General features: G+C 38.6%; 1 protein-coding gene across 2 annotated transcripts; it reads right to left on the bottom strand.

The window, feature by feature from the left end:
- Window positions 1-2,971: 2,971 nt before the first annotated feature.
- mbpa (myelin basic protein a) lies at window positions 2,972-10,987 on the bottom strand. 2 transcript variants are annotated; one of them, XM_085396712.1, is made up of 7 exons: window positions 10,723-10,987; window positions 8,929-9,024; window positions 8,411-8,437; window positions 6,013-6,033; window positions 5,543-5,601; window positions 4,652-4,735; window positions 2,972-4,190 (listed from the first exon to the last, which is right to left on the bottom strand). In XM_085396712.1, exons 1-7 carry the CDS (start codon window positions 10,840-10,842, stop codon window positions 4,034-4,036), a joined length of 564 nt encoding a protein of 187 aa, XP_085252838.1. In that variant the 5' UTR covers window positions 10,843-10,987; the 3' UTR covers window positions 2,972-4,033. The 2 variants fall into 2 exon arrangements, with proteins under 2 accessions (XP_085252838.1, XP_085252837.1); XM_085396711.1 differs by lacking the exon at window positions 5,543-5,601 and having other exon boundaries at window positions 10,723-10,985.
- Between the last annotated feature and the right edge of the window lie 10,305 nt (window positions 10,988-21,292).

Below are 21,292 nucleotides of genomic sequence, written 5' to 3'. Positions count from 1 at the left end.
GCTTGCAGAGCCCTATAGCTTAGAGAGAAATGTTACTGCAGTACAGTTAAAAATCATTTTATAGTAATGTTTTGTCACATTAGACACTTGTATGGCTGGATTAACTGTGAAGATGAACTGTCTGAGTGTACAGTTTGCTCTTTATATGAGTGCTCAAATGTGCGTGACGTAACATGGATTATAGACCTCTGAGCCAATTGTTGAATTATTCAGAGAATAAGCAGCTCAGTGATTATTCTGCTTTTAGAGGCAGTAGTCCATGAAAAGTTCTATCTCACCGTTATTTCTAATGATGAGAAACACTGTTTTTCCCACTTCTCAGTATTGACAAGGGAGTCTAACGAGGATGACTCATCCTTGTTTAGTGTTTAATTAAATGTAGGACAGAGTGTCCTGCTTGATGTAGTTGAGATCTTGTTTTTTTCACTCTGCAAAAGACTTTGATATTGGGATTATCGTCTGACGTAGACGACTGGCCTCGAGAGAATATTTCAGCAGTGTTTGGGAGCTTTTTATGGCATGGATCATCGCTGAGTTACAACAGGGGCTTATCAGTTTACATTTTTTTCCTCTCAGTTTTTGAGCTGCTAGGTCAAACTATAAGCCTTCTAAGCTGCAAGAAGGTAACAGGGTCAAATTTTGTAATTTTTTAAAACAATTTGGCAATTCAACAAAGACTCTTAATGGGTAAAATATTGAAAATTTATGAAGTATGGTTACAAATCTTCCAGTAGAAGGCTATTACTTACCTTAAATGAGCTTAAATGAGCAGAAATGTAATTTTCTTTTTCTTTCATAGTACTAGAAATTTATATTTCTTTATTTATTTGAGTTTATTTAAGACGTTAGAATATATAACTTCATAATAACGGGAAGCGGTGCAAGAAGAAATCTTATAAGCCTGCCCTTTGTACAAATGAATAGTTTAACATAAGGTATTTCACAATTGCACAATGCCTCTATGCATACTTGCAAATGTACCTCAGCATCAACACACATACAACACATACACATACAGAGCACACTATATTTCATACATTCATGTGCTCAAGGACAAAATAGAAACAAAATAGGAAGTAAGCATGATAAATTGGAACGGAACCAATGAACAGCTCATTTTCTACATTATTATTAGGGACACTTTGTGTACATTATCTTTGTGTAGTGTGTCTGTGTGAACTATTGTGTTGTTTGTTTACATTAAACTAATGATTAATTTAATATGTGTGATGTGAGGCACGATAACTTACAGCGAATGCAGCAGCAAGCATGCCAATGGTACTAAAACAGTCATTTCTGTTCTGAGCCTGTCATTTTCCACATCTCTGTGTCAAATTGCTTATGTCTCATGCTTTGTGTTTTATTTTGATAGTCCTTGTCTCATGTCAGTGTATCTAGTTTTGCGTCCCCTTGTCTCTTTATGTCTGATTAGTTCCAGCTGTGTTTCCACCTGTTCCCCGTCGTCTCGTTATCCTGCCTGTGTATTTTAGCCCTCAGTCTTCCCCTGTTTGTTGTCACGTCATACTGTCAGTGCTAAGTGCTGTGTGTGAGTCTTCGGCGCGCCTAGTATTCTCCAAGTTCTCTGTTGTAGTGTACTTCCCTAGGTTTTATGTTTCTGGTTTCGTTTTCTTGTATTCAGTGTAGAGTTTTTCCGGGAAATAGAGCTGCCGTTTTAATTTTACTTTTCCGTGTGCCAAGTCCTGGATTTGGGTCCTCATCCTGCCTGCCACACAGCGAAACATGACACTATACAATATTTTATACTGTTTTTTGCATTACTTAAATGGAAAAAGGCATAAAGCTTTAGAAGTGCAGCTATTTTTATGGTCTGTTCAACCTTAAGAATATAGACTGTATATAGGTGGTTATGTTTTTCTTCAAGAACGTAACCACCGTGACATCATCATATGATTTGATTTGATTTGATTTGATTGATTAGCATTTAAATATCTCAGTGAAGACAGAACAAAGATCTACCACAAAGCAAGAAAGCATGAGACAAGGCTAATCAAAAGGTATTGGCTGAAGCATTTGCTTATTACGCCAAGCCTTTTAACAAAAGATCCTTTTGCATGCAGCTCCTGTACACAGGGCTCGAAGCAAATAATAAAACAATAAAACATATGGTTATTATAGTCCTAATGTGAGGCCCTGTTCTGAGAATTTGTTGCTGTTCCTAACTTCATGAGGAGTGAGAGCTCGGTCTGACTGAGACACCAATAAACAGCAGATACTCTCATACACCAGCGACTTATCATGCATAAGGTAAACATGCCTTAAAGCAGGGGTGGGGAACTCCAGGCCTCAAGGGCCGGTGTCCTGCAGGTTTTAGATCTCACCCTGGGTCATCACACCTGAATCAAATGATTAGTTCATTATAGGCCTCTGGAGAGCTTCAAGACAACTTCAGGAGGTAATTTAGCCATTGAAATCAGCTGTGTTGCACTAAGGATACATCTAAAACTTGCAGGACACCGGCCCTCGAGGCCTGGAGTTGAACACCCCTGCTCTAAAGCGTCTTGTGTTTTATCCTCCTCCTAAACTCTAGCAGAGACTATATTTCACATATATTTGAAACTACTGACTGAGAAGAAGCTCATCGGGAAAGTTTTTAACTGAGTTCAAAATAATCTAAAAACCATTTTCTCATCACTTTCTATGAAATCAAACCTTATTAAAAGGAAAAGAAAAAACAGTTTTAAGGACTTCTGGCTTGATCTTTATGACTAAAGTCCATCTTTTACATACAGTCTATGCATTCGACTAGTTGTGTCCACTTGTTTTCAGGCATTTTAAGCCTAGCAGACTGTCCCCTTACCACAGACGTGAAAGTGTTATTATCTGGTTAACGTTCAGCAGGAACGCTAGCGTGCACATTCGTTGTCACATTTTTTGCTCAGAGCTCATTTGAATCATATGTTTGGTAAATCATAACAATTAAAATGCAGCAAAGACAAGGGAATGATCTGATTTTAAAACATTTAATAACTCTTAAATGTGAAAAAAGTAAAGGTGTTTATTGCAAGTTAGGCTGTACATTACAAACAGGAAATTTACATTAAGAGGAAACACAACACTTATTTAAGTATCAGTTCCTATTCCCGTAGCACCACCACACATTAGCCATCTCATCTTTACAGTGCTTTTGACCATTCAGTTAAAGTGAACATACAAACATCAAGTAGAAATAAGAGTGGCAGTGTAATTTATTACAAACAAAAAAAAAATAAATCACAAAATATTTGTCAGAACACATGAATCCAACATCCTGTCCTACAGTACTGTGCTCCTCGTGCCAACTTGCTGCTTCATCCTTAAACCTTTTGAACCACTTGCAAATTAACCATCAGCTATAAAACATGTCAGCCATCCTCTGGAAAAACACAAATCACCATAAAACTTAAATGACGACAGAACAGATAAAGAAAATCACTAAATGAGGCAAAAGCTACAGAAAAGACAACAGAATAGTTTTAGCACATTTCTCAGGTGTGAAACAGTGCATTCGAAAGGGCATTTTTATCTTGTTTTGATAGAGTTGGGAAGCATCAATATCATACATGGTGATTAATTACACTGAGGCAAAGAAAACTTATGCAGTGGTGTTAAAAACAATATTAGAGTCCACTACTTCTATAGGTTTCCAGTTGCATTTTACAAACGTGTGGCTTTGTGACATGCTCAAGCAGAAACGGGACCACCCTCTGTCACGATTTCACATGTGAAAGTTTGTTTGGCTTGTGTGTCGTGTGAGCTGTGTGTTTCTAGGAAGCAGCGAGATCCATAAAGCATCAATCGTGTACAAAATGCAGACGACAGCAGACATAGAAGAAACAAACACCTGCCATGAACAAACCTCAGACAGCAGACACTAGCACCATCAAACAATGATTTTTATGGTAGGAGACTTTACTAAAAGCATGACTGAACCTCTTACAAACAGCTAAATAATTCCTCAGAAGTAGGATTAAAAATAAAAAGAGGATTTTTACACTAATGTTGTGTCTCTGTCTAAAGATAAAGGAGGATCGTGTTAGTTTGTTAACATCTCTTGAGGTCGTGAGTCTGCCGCAGGCGTATCTGTCTCTTCTTTTGGTCTCGTCAGTGTCGGATCTGCGGTTTGGTCCTCAGTGGAGAGCTTAGAAGATGGTGCTCCAGCGTTTAGAGGGTGCACGGGACTTGCCTTCTCCCTGGAGAGAAGAAGAAGTGGACATGAGGAGGTTGAGAAAAACATTAGTTTTCCTGCCGCAGCCACAGATAAGAGCAATCTGGGAAGATATTTGGTTAAAACAGTGTTGAAAGTTCATGAACGAGGTGATTGTCAAAAAAAACGTTGCATTTAGTGGCGCTGATCCACACTGAAAATAAAGCCTCAAAAACATCGAGGTAGATGGCATTGGATGAATTTGGGCTTACATGTAAAAGTGAAAATGTGGCTCTAAAGCTTGTTAGTTTATTATGATGACAGGCTGCAGTAAAAGCATGATGATGAAATGATCGTATTTACATCCTACTCACTGATCTCTGACGAGAACATCACTGTTGCATTTGAGCAAACACAAACAGGAAGCAGTGATCGTGAAATCCAGGTTTACAGGCAGAAAGGGGGAATTCTGGGTAACGCAAAGAGGCAAACGTTCTGCGAGCTCACCAGGTTGAAGAGTCTGGACAGCGTGCTTTGGTCTCTGCGCCTTCTGACTGGTGACTTTGTGCTCTCGGCACGCGGTGACGTGGCCTAGAAAAAGATGCCTTATAAGCACAGGTGGAGAACTGGAACCAGCTCCAGAATCCAGCATTGCCTCACTGCATAACCTTTAAGCAATTCATTTTACATGGACGGCCTTTTCCTCTCCATGAGATTAAAGATATTTTCCCCCAGACAATCAGAGATATCAAACTACTTCAACAAAATGCCAAACACACAAAAAAACTACTTAACATTTTGTTACAAAGGGCGCCGTTTTTGCTGTTGCTGCACAAAAAACACATAACCACCCGTAATATGACTGCAAACCTTCTTTTTAATGATCTCCATCCTCTTTAAATGCATTAGGATGGACTCCTTGGTATTTGGGTTTGTGCTTTCATTGTGTTTGGCTATGAGTTGAATTTCCTTCTTTGATATTTAAAGTGAATTGGTGTGCAAAATAACAAAGTGCAGGTATGTGGTTTCTCTGCAACAGCAAAGAAGAAAGTTGTCTTTGATCTGTTATTGTGAGTAGACATGAAAGGAGAGAAATATGAATGTGTGACTGGACCAGATTTCACCTAACAGTAACCTTTAGGGGAAAGAAGATGGATGACAAGGAGAAGATGGGGTCCATGAGAAGAGACACTGACACAAAGGGTGTAAGTGGCTGATCAAATGACACACAAAGAGTTGTCCACAGTGGCTGGACAGATAAGAAGACACAAAGGAGGTGGCAGACCAGAACAGATGGATCGGTGAGTCATCTCTGGAGAAGTTGATGAAGGTGTTACAGAGAACTAGAGGTGTGAAAGAGGAGAGGGGGGGGAGAGGTCCTAAGAAAAAAGCGTTTACCGGCTGTGGTTCATAAATAGTTGAGCGATTTCAAAGTCATCCAGAAGCAGTGAGTCGCTCTGGATTGAAGCAAAGAAGGGAGGGAAATTGAAGTGTAATGAACTTATCAATAAGTCAATAACTGTATCAATAATTTCCAAGCAGCAAGTCAATGAATGAAATCGATTTTCTGTGGCATTCATCCAGGCTGATCTGCTGTAACTGTGCCTTTCAGGCCTTGTGTGTGAATGCTGGTGAATCAGGACGTGAATGCGACTTGATTCATCGCGCTCCGGTATAAAATGTATTTCTCTTCAGGGAGGAAAGCAGTGAAACACAAAGTAGGTTAGGAAACAGGTGCACTGCAGACAAAGGACATGTTGCAAAGAAGAGGTTGACAGACAGATTTAAATGGGATGATTGCAGACGCACAGAGCGGCGCAGTCAGCAGTGGGGCTTTTGTATAATTTGAGATGGATCGAGTGACGTACCAAACCCAAGACGTCTCTCCACTGGACATGAAAAAGAAACAGATAACGACATGGTGAGATGAGCAACAGTAAGATTATGATGCCACCTGCACTGGTCTCAGATTAGCTTTGTGGTAGCAGACAAGTCGATGTGAAAACTCTGATTTTATCCAGTCCCTCCATGATCTCCACTGCTATGATCTAGCTTTTAAAAATGTTTCGGTAAAGGTTCCTAAAAAAAAACACGAAGAAACTGAAAATGGATGCACATATAAAAAAAAAGAGAAAAGGTTTCGTTTCCTGTCCAGTTATCTCATGATCCTTGATAATGTATTTATCCAGTACCAGAGTGGGAATCTGCATTTTAGAGGAATATGTGACCCTTATAAAGAAATTGCTTTGCAATAATAAGACAAATATAAGAATACAGATAGATCCCCACACAGAGGATTACTAATAATCTAGTAAACATCAGCATAAATAAGATGACTTGCTATGATATTTTTTTTTCCAGATATTCATTCAATAAACGTATGAACTATAACCTTAATATTACATAATGGCACCATCATCAGGTCACAGTCTTGGTTTGCTCAGTTATAACCAATTATCTATTTGTCTCACTAAAATCAGCCTCAGCTTTAGTTTATGTTACCATGATAACACCAGGATAGCAACCATGGTGATGTGTGAAATTAGGTACACATTACATTTTAGCTTTCATTAACCCTTCAAAGCCCAAACCGTGTTTATGAACCCTTCTGACAAATATTAAAAAATACATTAAATATCATTTTTGTGCAGTTTATTGCTGGCAGTTTGAAAAAGAAAAACAATAAGTGGGTTACGGTTAAAGAAAATCTCGCTGGTGATGCAGAGGTCTCTATCTATTATGATCTTATTATCTGATATTTTCTTATTTATGGCTTATAGTGCTGTCTGTGATTATATCAGCTTTTTCCTTTGTAGGACATTTAGATAATCTCTGTGAACACAGGTGAACTCTGTTTCATCCATTTGTTTATGGGTGAAAGACCCACAGTGCACATTTAGATCCACAGGACACTTCATGGCTCTCCAGTGATTTTGTAACCATTACATGAAGGCACCTTCAGCAAAATGCTGAAAATGAGTAAAGTGAATTTCCACAATAAGATGTGAGATGCAATTAGCAGAAATTATGGTGGGAAATTTGCAGTCATGACAGTATCAGTAAAGTAACCACTGAGACAGATTTTAGGTCAAATATCCAAATCTCATTTTTAGGCTTCTCTAAATAAAGAACTTTGATTCTGCTGCTTTTATAGCAGAGTGTATTTATATCGGCAACAGTTGAGTATTGATTTCAGTTTTACTTCTTTGAAGTCTGGGTGCATGTGCAGTTGGTGCATTCAAGACACAAAAAATGAATTACATTAAAAAATAAAAATAAAGTCAGGACTGCAAATGTCCTCATAGACCTTCATTATCTAACACTAAAATTTGTATCTCTCAGGCCTGAGCAGACCCTAGCAGACTGACAGTAAGCATAATCGATGCCTGCAAAGTGCAAAATTCTTGATGTAATATCCAACAGTAAAATCTGCTAAATTGGCTAATTTTAGCTTGCGGTTTTGTATCTCCACTTTTTAAGATAGTATTAACAAGATTTCTGAAATAAACTCAATTTTGGATTAAATATTACCCAAAATAAGTGACTGAGTCCATAGACTCAGGAGGAAAGTGTTTGCAGAGGTCAAAAAGGGAGTTTTCATATAAACTTGTATAGGACCTGAATCGTTTTTGCTTCTACAACTGTCGCCATCTCGTGGTCTTCGGATAGAATGCAAGTTTTAGGTACTTCCCCTTTTGAGGTTAGCATAAAACATGAATGTAGCTTCCTATCTAAGTGACAACCAATCAGAAGAGGTTTTGATAAAAAAAAAGGTGTGGCCTTAGAGGGAAATGAGCTTAAACAGCTTAAGACAGAGGAATGAACTGAGGGGCTTTTGTAACATTCAGTTTATCTTACTATATAATGTCTTTGTCTCTATATTGATCCCTTCTCTTTCTTCTCCTTCACTTCACCCCCCTAAAGACTGCAGCATATGGCTGCTCCTCCCTGAGCCTGGCTCTGCTGGAGTCCTCTTCCTGTTAAATGGCAGTTCTTTCTTCCCACTGATGCCAAGCGCTTGCTCACAGGGGTTCATCTGACTGTTAGGCTTTCCTCTTTAAAATGATTGGATCTCTATTTAACTATAAAAAGGTGAGGTGATTGTTTTGACTTTGTTTTGGCACTTCATCAACAAAATTGAATTTAAACCTGAAATGATAAAGAGTGATTATTTTAACCTTTGATTGCTGCAAAAACACTTTATCTTCATCCTGTGGTTAAACCTTTGGAATAATTAAAAACAGATATGGGTAAAGTGGGACTCACCCTGGATTTAGGACGAGGAGAGGAAACCTGAGGAACACCAAGCAACAACAACAGCAACAACAACAACAAGAGAGTGACTGATTGTTCAGAGCAAAAAAAACCAAAACAAAAACAGAGCAACAAACTCAGATATGAAATAAACAAAAAGTGCTGAGCTGCTGATTGAAATTTCCCCAAAATCTTTTTTAACAATATGCAAATGAAGGAGTCATGCGCGCGCTAATCACTGAGATAGGCGAGGAAAAACAATTTAACCAGCTGTTTTTAAAAAAAAAAAAAACATTGCCACACTGTTGATGCCAAGAGTTAGAGCCAAAGAAAATACTGGAGGAAATTTGTTTTTTCCGCATTATGAGTTATGCAGTTTTTGGCAATTTCAGGGGATTACATCAAACAAATTTAACTGAATGACGCTCGGCGGGGTTAGCGTGACCCAGCAACAAAAAATAGCTTTTATAAAGGTAAGTAAAACATGTATGGAATGGCATGAATAACGTGTGCGTGCAAGTGGAACTTACAAAGCTCCTGAAGAAATGCACAACAGCATTTTCATTAGTCCGACGGCGGGAAGAGGACTGCTGGGGTGAGGCGGCCAGATGACCCCGGAAAGACCCCTGAGAAGATAAGCAGAGGTCAAGTAACTGCATATATTTGTTTAACACATGTTCATCTGACTGTATGAAACATTCATTTTTCTGCAGTGTCTTCATGATAGAACAGATTGGGATGAGCTCACTTTCTCTGATGAAAGTCAGCACCATGCAGCTGCAGAATTATAGCTTTGATATTTCCTAATTGTTGTCAGATCTCAGTGACAGAGAGGAAATTATCAAGATGATGTTTTTAAGACTGATGATACAGATTAAACCTCATATATGCAAATCAATTTTTAATGATTTTGTAAATGTTCAAGGTTCAAGGGTTCAATAAACACTCCTTTTAGAAAAAAATTGAGTGTTCTGGGAATTAAAGACTTTAAAGTTTTAAAGGCAAAAGCAATGAAGACAATGAGAGGAGATGTATCCCTGATGGTCATCTAAGGCGAGCTGTGAGATCAGAAGCAACCCCTACATATTGCTGTAAGCCTCTGTTTATGTGGGAAGCCAATCAGAGGAAGGTTTCTGCCTCTATGACAGTTATTGTATTTTTTTTTACTTGTATCTTATATTTAATGAATACAAAGAAGTCCGAATAAAGAAGCGAGATATGTGCAGGCACGCATCTTTTTGCTTTCTGTTGTTTTCTGTCTGTCTTGCAAATGAGTCACAGAAAGGCTGAAATACAAGAGTGAAACACACAAACAATAAAATTCAAGAAATCTCTGAGATCTGGCGTCCTTGCGCTCTGCCTACTCAGAATAACAGCCTCAGATAGCAGATGAAAGCAGTTTGAAAGCAGCAGAAGGGCCCCTCCCATCACATACTGTTGAATCTTGAAATCTGAAAGGGGTTTTGTCTGATGTTTTCTATCTGCTGCAGCTCATGGTCAGACAGATATTACAGACTAAATTTACATGCATCCACATTGAGGCCTGTTTTTTCCTTCACAAGATCTCAATGGGACTGTATTAGAGCCTTTATATTAGATTCTTTGCAGCATTTTGCAAGATAACAAGAAAAACAAAATAAAACAGTGCATCGGGGCAAAGCTACCAAAGCAACTGGATGGATTTTTGAGTTACTCATACCCTCCAAAAAAAAAAAAAAAAATATATATTTTTTAAAAAAGCTGAAGATGGGAGGCAAAAAAAAAATCCACAGCCCACAGTACATACAGTAATTTTGAGTGTGAGCTTTTACATAGTGCAGTACTCAGTGAAACATCACAGAGATGGTGTCTGACATACAAAACAACCTCAGTGCTTTAGGACACTGACGCTTAAATAAGTGGATTTTAATTAACAGATAAGGTCTGCAGGTGAATGTGAAGTACAAGCAGTAAAACCAAAGAAATCTCAACTCTGCTCAAGAAAATTCAAAATTGCTTAAATATTTAAAAGCAAACTGTCATAATATAAACTGCAGAAGTGAATTATCACCTCCCCTAACCTCTAATCATCCACAAAGTCTCACTTTAGTTTATGAGGACATTTCTTTTTAATATTTCACTTTTTAAGATAAAAACACAAGTTATTAATCATATTAATTGCATTATTATTGTAACCACATTATTATTTATATGTAAAAATTAATATATGCATGAATTGGCTTACAGACCACAGCTTGGCACAAAGTATCTAATTAACTAAGTAAAAGTTTAAAACTGGGTTAAGCTGAGGATGAAACTGTCCTTTTAAATGGATGGATGCTCACCTTGCTCCTCTTCTTTTTGTTTCCTCCAAAGAATTTGCTAATCTGATCCATCAGACCGGGGTTCTTCTTTTTCCTCCCGAGCCCGAAAGCGCTCTGCCCTGAGGTGCTCGCTGTAGCCATGCTAGCTGCTGCTGCTGTTGGTGGCGTTGACCTCTCTGTTTACTCAGTAGTCCTCTTCCAAGCTATTCCAAAGCTCACAGTGCCAAAACCCGTCTCTGCTGCTCCTTCAGGGTGGTTTGCAGCCCATCTGACACTCAGGGGCTGTCTTTGAAGGTGTCATCCCCTTGGCCCAAGGGCACCATGGGACATACTGAGGGTCAGGTTGGTGAGGGTGGGGGGGTTTGCATTGGTGATGTCCATGGTTCTGGCTCAGCTCCAGGCATTCTTTGGAGCTTCAGTGGCTGTGTCAGTCACTGCCGCCCTCCGCATGGGCCCGGCCATTGTTCCTCTCCCCATCTGCCTCACCCCGGCCGCAGGGACAACAAGGGTTATCTCTGAGTCTGAACTCACACCCTGATGCAAAGCAGCCCGAAGCACTGTGGGGCCATTGTTGCATCGGCCCCATATATCTTCTTCATGCATTGTGTTTGAATTGGATGTACAGTCACCAGATTAAGAAAAGGAAAGACTATGGTGTGAAAGAGACAAAAACCTGTGAACACAGGCCAATTATCTGTCTGCACAGTAATAAAATAAACTTGAGGTGACTTTGCACATTGCATTTGCTCCGTTTCGGTGTCTTTAAGCCAAAGCCATTGAAGAGCTCCAGTTATTTCAGTTTATGACTAACAGGAGAACAAGATCTGTGCCATGGACTTGAAAACTGCAGCTTTATGCTTTAATGCCAATAAAAGTACAAATGCACCAAGTTTAAATCTGCAAAAAAATAAATAAAAGGTAGCTGCCTTGAAAGCATCTGCAGCTTATTGATGATTGAGCAAACTGCATTTGCTCCTGAAGACCTTGGAGTGAATATTTTTGTTAGCCGTCAGTGTTTCACAGAACGATCCATGGCTGTTTAGCAGTGTAGAGTGTAAATTTATTTTCTCATTGTACCACTTAACAACATTACAAGGAGTCCTGCATGTGTTGTTTCACCCAGAGCGGCTGCGGCGGTCGGCAGACAAAGCACGATCTGTTGAGCAGCGAGCTGTGTTAGAAAACACCCATGCAGCATCAGAATATTAATATTTTGCAACAGATGTCTTTTTGTTGTTGATTGTTTCTTATTTCAAGTCAAGCAGAAATGTTTATAGAAAACAAACAGGTTAAACTGGAAAAACATGGCTTAAATTCATATGTGTTCATATCGCACAACATAAAGCAAGTGAAAAGTGGGGGTTTTGGCCACGTTACTGAAGTGGAAGTTTTATAGGAACAGTCTCCATATTTTTAATAACAATGTTTTAGTGTTTTAATATAAATAGTAAGACATTCTTTCAAGCTTCTGAACATTTTCTAAACTTTGTATCCAATTCAGATTCAGATACTAAGCCAGAGATGCAAATAACACACACATATGGCTAATGATTGAACCACCAATGACATGCATGTCTAACATACCACTGTGGGAGGAAACTGGTATGCAAACATGCAAACTTCACAAAGAAGCAGGTTCAAACCCAGAGCCATCTAACCGCTGCAACACCATGCCACCCATTTTTAAACTCTGAACTAATTTTCCGAGTAATTCATGTGCCAACCTTGGGAGCCCCATTGGCTGATACACGCATGCAGGTAAATCACACATTCACCTCAGCAGCTGAGATCTATAGGCTATTGGTTCCTGCCTTTTCAATCATCTACAATCTAATCAAAACCACCATCTGCAGATCACTTGCACACAACAAACATTTGTATATTTCAATAAAAACCTCTATTATGGTAATCACAGATAAAAAGACATGTACATAGTGCATCTGTGGATACCAATGACAAACCAAGCCAGTTGCATATCCAGTGGGTTGCAGAGGCAGGCCTCTAAATAACTTGGATGTTGAATGAATGGCCGAGCTTGATGAGTGGGTGAGCTGTCATGTGGCCTGATAATGAAGAGATCCTGCTGGCTTCTCAGTTTCCACCAACAGTCTTATTTTTAGCTTTTCTTTATCATGTGATCACAAATTTTAGTTAACACGTTTTTAGTATTTATATTTTACTTATTGACTAAACTCTAAATATTATGTACCACAAATATATATTTGTGGTACATAATGGTCTATTTAGTGTTGACTGTTGTGAGCTGCCTGGCTTGCGCACTTTTTGGTTTTACTTTTAAGCAATATGTGGGGCGATTGTGGCTCAAGAGTTAGGAGTTCGCCTTGTAATCGGAAGGTTGCCGGTTCGAACCCCGGCTTGGACAGTCTCGGTCGTTGTGTCCTTGGGCAAGACACTTCACCCGTTGCCTACTGGTGGTGGTCAGAGGGCCCGGTGGCGCCAGTGTCTGGCAGCCTCGCCTCTGTCAGTGCGCCCCAGGGTGGCTGTGGCTACAATGTAGCTTGCCATCACCAGTGTGTGAATGTGTGTGTGAATGGGTGGATGACTGGATATGTAAAGCGCTTTGGGATCCTTAGGGACTAGTAAAAGCGCTATATAAAATACAGGCCATTTACCATTTTTTAATATGTGTACGCGGTGTGCTAAACGTGGAAATAAGATTAAAAAAAATCTTGTTCTGCTTGATGGGCATATAATTTTGAAACAAACAAGCTCTGAACTGTTTCTCCTCACTCGTGCTGTCATATTGTTGTGAATCATTACAGGATAATTTGTTTTGGGACTCATTTCTCTTTCCTGCTGACATCAGAGGCTGAATGTCTGCAGACAGTTTCAGTCTGGGATGTTAGGGCTTATTTTCTTTTCCTGCTTTCACCCAAATTCAAAAAATCTAATCATGAAAGTTTCAGCCTTACAGCAGTATTTCTATTTATTTATCTTTCATCTCAGTCCCTGTTTTGCAGCAGACTGACTGTTATCATGTATATATAAGAAAGAACTTGAGAAATCTGACAATCCCCTATGAGCAACACTTGGCAAACGTTGGGAGGAAGAACTCCCTTTTGACAGGAACAAACCTCCAGCAGAGTCAGGATCACGGAGAGGCAACCACTGGTCGAAACTGGTTTTGGGGTGAAGGGAAAGCGTAGACAGAAAATCAAATTAAGTAACATTTTCTTTAGCAAGTAACACATTTGTAACTATTCCAGCAAGATTTATGACTTGCTGAGTTTGTTGTATTTGAACATTTTTATTCTTTTATTGACCCTATATTAGCTACATCCTAGGTAGCTGTTTCTGGGGTCTTTCAGCTTATAAAACACATTGAAATAAAGAGAATTGAAAGTAAGCATGAAAGTTAAATACCAACACTTGAAATTTGACTATATTTTGCATATCTTATATATCTGAAAATTAAAGTTTATTTAACAATAATAATTTAACTCTGACATGAATGTTCAGGTTTGGATCTTGTTGATTGCATCATATGTGACATGGATCTTGTCAGTGACCATTGAAAGTTTTTTATTCAAATCAAACCAAAGTTTGAAAAAATGAAAGATACATTTCAAACTTCATTATTGTTTTTTCCCCCCCCTTTTTTTTTAGAATGTGAGTTTCATTTTTAATTGTTTACCTTTGGGTTTGAATCATGTTTATTGCTCCGAACTCACTGAGCCTCGTCTCAAGTGGAGTTCGAGTTGCATTCCAACTAATGCTAAACTGGCAAATAACGATGATGAGCATGGTGCAAAAACAAGGTTGACAATGGCATCCAGAGTCTGGAGCCCACTTGATGATGACTTGACCTTTAGATGCAGAAGGGAACATTGCTGCCTGTCAACCTGTAGGTATAATGAAATGTTATGCTGGTCTTTGAGTACAAAGTGAACTATTCTTGGAGGGTTTGCAGATGCATATACTGTCATATTTTGTTACTTTTGTTGAAAGTGAATGGCTCAATAAATCAACCAAAAAATAAAGCCCTTAAATTGATGATGTAAATCTGTCAGATTTAGCTACTAGCTAATTTTGATCTGCAGTCCCAGGCAGGTTGTTTTTAGGTTTTTAGGTTTTCATGGCTTGCTTACAGATTCTTTCGATTCATTGTGATGTGGTTTCATTTGTCTGTGTCCAACTAATGAGACAAAAGGTCATAAGAGAGAAAAGTTTTGAGGCCTCAGTCGTTAAATTGTTCCCAACAAGCCTAAAATTTCCCAAACCAAATTTGACTATTCACAACTTTTAAAAAAAATGTAAATTCTGGATCTATTATTATACCTAAATATTTATATTTATCACCTGATACTGACTGATGATGATAGTAACTGACAGTCTTGTCCCTATTACTAATTACATCTGAATCACTATTTCAGGACCGTGAAAAAAAAAACACAGTTTAGCTGAAATTAAGATGCAAACATGAATTTGGCAGGCAGTTAGTTACATTGATCAGTGTAAATGACAGTTCTTCAGCAGCCTGGTTCTTGGTTTTAGCATGTAGCACATGTAGCACACAATATATCTGGCAATATCAGTAGGTGGACAAAATACAAGTCAGCCATTAATTTACAAATAAATGTAAAGCAGATGTTGCTATTGTTGATTATGCAAAGCTAGCTGAATAGCCCCTTGCAGCTAACTGTCCAATAAAACACCAGTTGTCAAACAAAACTTCAAAATCATTTACGACTAATCGCACAACTCTAAAGTGAACTTGTTATGATTTCTTCTTACATTTTCTGTTACATATAAATTGTTACAATGATGCATACCTCAGATTAAGCATGGCCGAATTTAAAATAATGGGATCAGCGTGTAGACAAGTATAGCCTGTGAGCTCAAAGCTCAGACGGCTCTGAACTCTCAGTTTCAGAAAGATTTTTCTACTCCTTGGTCTTGGTGATGTCGGTAAGAATGGAAATCCTAAATACACCCACTTACTCCTCAAACCGTTTGGTTTACAGATTGTCAGAATAATAACGGAAAAAGTTAAAATGGCTTTTTTCAGTATGTATTCAGTAAGTGTAGTACATCCTTTTTTCCTTTTTAAAGTACAAACTTTAAATTTAAGCCACATATGTGCAGAAGGTGCAAAGAGGAGAGATTATTTGTTGATATCAGTTTAATCCATAAATCTGATTAGACTGCCACCATATTTAGGGCTAAAGTTGGCTGTTTTGGGCACTCACAGCTCAGTTGAGCCTCTCACAAATGTTGTGTGGATCAAATGTCATGATAAACCTGACATCTGGCCAGTGTAAGATGGATTTGTGGCTAATGTGAGTCACCCTGAGTCAACTCTATTAGTCATGGTAAAATGTAACCTGCAGATGTAAGCTAAATTTTGGCTGAACAGTCACTACTTTTTGGGAAGTTGCTTGCTTTGTACATTTGCTAATCCAAAATGACGCATTAGTTGAAAATGTGATGTCTTTCATTAATATCACTCATCGCTTACATACAGGTTTTCCTCCTGATATAAAAGCTAGTGGAAACTTTTGAACTCTTGCAGCTCTAAATGTTGCTCATTCACTTAAAACGGTGACTCAGGAAATCTCTAGACTCGTAAAAACGTAGAAATGTGAGGCCTTTATCTGAACTCATCCGCTGAGAAATCTCGAATAAGTGGGTGAACGTGCCCTGATATCACATACCACTGCCCGGGCAACATGGCTGCCCAGTTTCCTGTACAGAGAATCTAAAATGGGGACATGGGAGACGTGTTTGTCCACTCTGAGCTGTACACTGTGTTGTTTGTCCTGCAAAAAACGATATCAGTGCAGCACCCACAGGCCTGTCAGAGGTAGGGTGCAGGAATGCAGAGAGTGGGCTGACCACACTGCTTGTGCTCTCGTGTCCAGAAGAGTCTTGGATTTGTTCCTGGGAATGGATGGCTGAGGACGGAGCGAGGACAAACAATAGCAGCCATGGAAGAGAGCTGTGGGACACAAACACGGGAGATATCCTTGAACCCCAGCAGGAATGCTGATCTAAACCAAGTCACCCACTCAGAGCGAGCAGCCGAATATCTATCTGCTACTGGAGAGAGGAAGAAAGACGGCCTCTGTTCCATCACATGTACTGTAGAAGAACGCATGAAAAAGTCTGCCTTGTTTTACATTATTAAATTAAAACTGTTTTTATGACTTTTGCAACCTTGCAGATGCGGGAGTCAGCCTGAGAGGTTCCCAGAATTAGTCTGACATTGTCACCATTTTAAAGGCTTGAGGTCACTTGAGTTATAATTTGGTAAAGATGAGCTTAAATTGAATTTTGGTTATTTTCTGGCACAGTTTAATGAAAAGACCAACCCTGCCACCCAGAGAGGGATCCTGCTGTTTGTGAGTCTCTTCAAGACATAAAAAGACAAATCACAGGGTCATAAACACTGTTTATGCTTGCTTTGTACATTGGTTGTTGCAGGTAGATTCCAGTGGAGGGCACATCAGAGATCCCAGTCATTAGAAACCACACTTGAAACCATATTATTTTGGAAAAACGGGTTTTGATTTATAAAGGTACTCAGCAAAATAGTTGCCTGAAGACTGGTGGACAAAATACACCATCATCACCGTTTCCCCTCATTTTTTAAGTAGACTGACTTTTTTTCTCCCGTATTTTTGCAGGTTTTCTGTTCACTTTTTGCAATTTTGTCAAGTATATTTGTCCTTGTGCAGTAGCAATGGCTCACTGTATGTTTTAGTCTTGAAGTTTGTCTTTTTTTTAAAGAAAAGAAACAATCTGGCATGTTTATTGCTGCTGATGCGCCTTCTGAACATGTCAAAAGCCCATATTTGTATTAAAGTATTTGAAGTGTGACACTAACCCTCTTATTCTGAGGGCAGCAATATCTGGGGTGATGGACGCTAGATGTGTGAAATTAAAAATGTGATGGTCTAAATCTGTGACTCAAAGTTAACCAAGATATTAAATGTGCCTCATCATTGCTACAACTCAAGAAAATCTTAATAATGGAAATATAATTAATTACAAATATCAAATCCAAAGATGGGATTCCTGAAAAAATAAACAGAACAAAAGAGCCACCCACACATTGAGCCACTGGATCAGGCTTCTCGCCTTAATATTATTATTAATAAATATTGAAACAGAACCAAAATAAAACAGGATAGCTGTTAACTGTTAACTAATAAAGAAAATGACAAATTAACAGTAAAATCAGACCAATGCTAGTGGTGGTGAGGAGAGGGAGAGGAAGAAACAACCATCATGCTGCACCTTGTCTAGCTTTCTGTGAGTGCAGGTGAGTCTTCTGCAGTAGAGTGCAGAGCGTATCGGCAGTAGGAATAAATGACACAGGAGGCCAGTTTAGTAAGGACAGAAGAAAAACAACAGCAGGACGAAATAGCCCAGGACATTGAGGCTCGTGTAAGGAAAAGCGTTATTATTTCTTTAGACTGGTTTAATGTGAGACCAGTGTAAAATTTAACTTATCCTGGAAAGTGTTTATGTTGTGAGGAAACTATAACTACAAACGATATTTACTGGTGATTCGGAAAGCATGCTAGTTAAAAGAACATGCTATTAGAAAGCTGCTATTATTAATGCCATGTGCTTTTTTGTTGCTTGGCCTGTTGTATGGCTGATGTGTTCATTGGGTTCAGTATAAGATCGTGATTAATTTCCATTTATGCTTGTACATTATACTGGGAAAAGAGGGGTCAGCAATATGATTTTCTTGAAGTCTTAAAAAGCATCAAACCAATCACTAATAAAAGAGGCAGTATTTGTGTCCTCTTGAACTGGATCACGGACACGGCCCCATCTAAGACTCAATGGCATTGGACAGTATTGGAATATGTGTCACTAGATTTCCTAACATGCAAGCTACATAATAGGGACAAAAAGTTTCATAAAATATGGGACCCATTTATGGCGTATGTCGGTTTGGATATTTCTGCTATTTTCTCACGGGCCTTGGTATAATGCAAGCAGATCACTGCTATTTTACATATATGTATTGTTAATCGTATCTCACAATCAAAATGTCTGGATTTTCCACTTATTTCTTTGTATTCATAAGCCGGGTTGCCTGTCTCTTTGTTTTGTTTTGTCTGTTTTGTTTCATTCTGCTATGTTATTGTTGTTGTTGTTTTGTTTGTTGTTGTTGTTGTTTTGGTTATTTGTTTGTTTGTTTAATTTTGGTGTCAGTGTAAAGTTTAAAACTCAATAAACACACAGTTTAAAAAAAAAAAGAAGCAGTATTAACAAAACAAAAGATTTTTATTTGATAAATGCATTCTCATCTCAGAGCATCAAATCCTGACATTTTTAAGATGCCACTGCATTGCTTATAAAAATTTATATGTTGTGATGGTTGCCTTGGAAATTGAAACTGAGAGATAACAGTCTTGTTTTAGACATCTACTTAGACATCTACTTTATCACAGTAGATGTCTTTCTGAAAGTGCTGTAACTAAGTTTAAGAATTTAATCCAACCACTGCTATCGTCGTCAATGCCCTGTACCAACATAGAGCAGACAAGCTACCTGAACGCTACTCCAACAGAGGTTGATCATCTTGTTAATAATTTTACCTCCTCACTACCTACGACTCTGGATACTGTAGCTCCGGTGAAAACTAAGGCCTCAAATCAGAAGTACCTGACTCTGTGGTATAATTCTCAAACACGTAGCCTAAAGCAAGGCAAGGCAAGGCAAATTTATTTGTATAGCACAATTCAACAACAAGGTGATTCAAAGTGCTTTACAGAGACATTAGAAACAAAAACAAATAAAAAGCATGATTTAAAATTGATTAAAACAAGCAAACAAACAAACTAACTAAACACACACATTTCACACCTGTTCGCGCGATCTGAACCCTTATCGTAAGGGGAGCTACCAGTCCTTCTGTGGACGAGCTAAAGCAGATGACTCGTAAGCTGGAGACGAAATGCCGTTTCACAAATTTAGAAGATCATCATTTAGCCTGGAGAAATAGTTTGTTGCTTTATAAGAAAGCCCTCCGCAAAGCCAGAACATCTTACTATTCATCACTGATTGAAGAAAATAAGAACAACCCCAGGTTCCTCTTCAGCGCTGTAGCCAGGCTGACAAAAGGTCAGAGTACTGTTGAGCCAACCATCCCTTTAACGTTAACTAGTAATGACTTCATGAACTTCTTCACAAATAAAATTTTTATCATTAGAGAAACAAATTACCAATAATCATATCACAGATGTAATATTATCTACAGCTACTTTTAGTACCATTGATGTTCATTTAGACACTTTTTCTCCAATTGATCTTTCTGAGTTAACTTCAATAATTACTTCCTCCAAACCATAAACATGTCTTTTAGACCCCATTCCTACAAAACTGCTCAAAGAAGTCCTGCCATTAATTAATGCTTCAACCTTAAATATGATCAACCTATCTCTAATAATAGGCTATGTACCACAGGCCTTCAAGCTGGCTGTAGTTAAACCTTTACTCAAAAAGCCATCTCTAGACCCAGCAGTCTTAGCTAATTATAGGCCAATCTCCAACCTTCCTTTCATATCAAAAATCCTTGAAAGAGTAGTTGTCAAACAGCTAATAGATCATCTGCAGAGGAATGGTTTATTTGAAGAGTTTCAGTCAGGTTTCAGAGCTCATCACAGCACAGAAACAGCTTTAGTGAAGGTTACAAATGATCTTTTTATGAATTCATCTCTGTGCTTGTCCTGCTAGACCTTAGTGCAGCGTTCGATACTGTTGACCATAATATCCTATTAGAGCGATTAGAACATGCTGTAGGTATTACAGTTACTGTGCTGCAGTGGTTTGTATCATATCTATCTAATAGACTCCAATTTATTCATGTAAATGTTGAGTCCTCTTCACACACTGAGGTTAATTATGGAGTTCCACAGGGTTCAATGCTAGGACCAATTCTGTTTACATTATACATGCTTCCCCTAGGCAGCATCATTAGAAGTCATAGCATACATTTTCACTGCTATGCTGATGACACCCAGCTCTATCTATCTATGAAGCCAGATAACACACACCAATAAGTTAAACTGCAGGAATGTCTTAAAGACATAAAGACCTGGATGGCCACTAACTTTCTGCTTCTTAATTCAGATAAAACTGAGGTTATTTTACTCGACCCTCAAAATCGTAGAAATATGGCATCTAAGCAGATTCTTACTCTGGATGGCATTACCTTGGCCTCCAGTAACGCTGTGAGGAACCTTGGAGTCATTTTTGACCAAGACATGTCCTTCAACGCACATATTAAACAAATATGTAAGACTGCTTTCTTCCATTTGCGCAACATCTCTAAAATTAGAAATATCCTGTCTCAGAGTGATGCTGAAAAACTAGTTCATGCATTTATTACTTCCAGGCTGGACTACTGTAATTCATTATTATCAGGATGCCCTAAAAACTCCCTGAAAAGCCTTCAGTTAATCCAAAATGCTGCAGCAAGAGTGCTGACAGGGACTAGAAAGAGAGAGCATATTTCTCCTGTTTTGGCTTCCCTTCATTGGCTTCCTGTTAAATCCAGAATGGAATTCAAAATCCTGCTCCTCACATACAAGGTCTTAAATAACCAGGC

The sequence above is a fragment of the Rhamphochromis longiceps genome, linkage group LG22 (genome assembly GCF_057381845.1).
Source record: "Rhamphochromis longiceps isolate RC_006_pf linkage group LG22, R_longiceps_female_GT1.1, whole genome shotgun sequence".
NCBI classification, from domain to species: Eukaryota; Metazoa; Chordata; class Actinopteri; order Cichliformes; family Cichlidae; genus Rhamphochromis; species Rhamphochromis longiceps.
The sequence above is the reverse complement of the archived record's forward strand: the minus strand, read 5'-3'. Positions and strand labels throughout refer to the sequence as shown.

What these genes read in the sequence shown, in the direction of transcription:
- mbpa (XM_085396712.1), bottom strand. Translation starts at nt 10,842, where the DNA reads ATGGCTACAGCGAGCACCTCAGGGCAGAGCGCTTTCGGGCTCGGGAGG. An exon ending in TGCATTTCTTCAGGAGCTTT is followed by an intron (nt 8,438 to 8,928) that starts GTAAGTTCCACT and finishes GGTGTTCCTCAG; the next exon opens with GTTTCCTCTCCTCGTCCTAA. An exon ending in CTCCTCGTCCTAAATCCAGG is followed by an intron (nt 6,034 to 8,410) that starts GTGAGTCCCACT and finishes TTTCATGTCCAG; the next exon opens with TGGAGAGACGTCTTGGGTTT.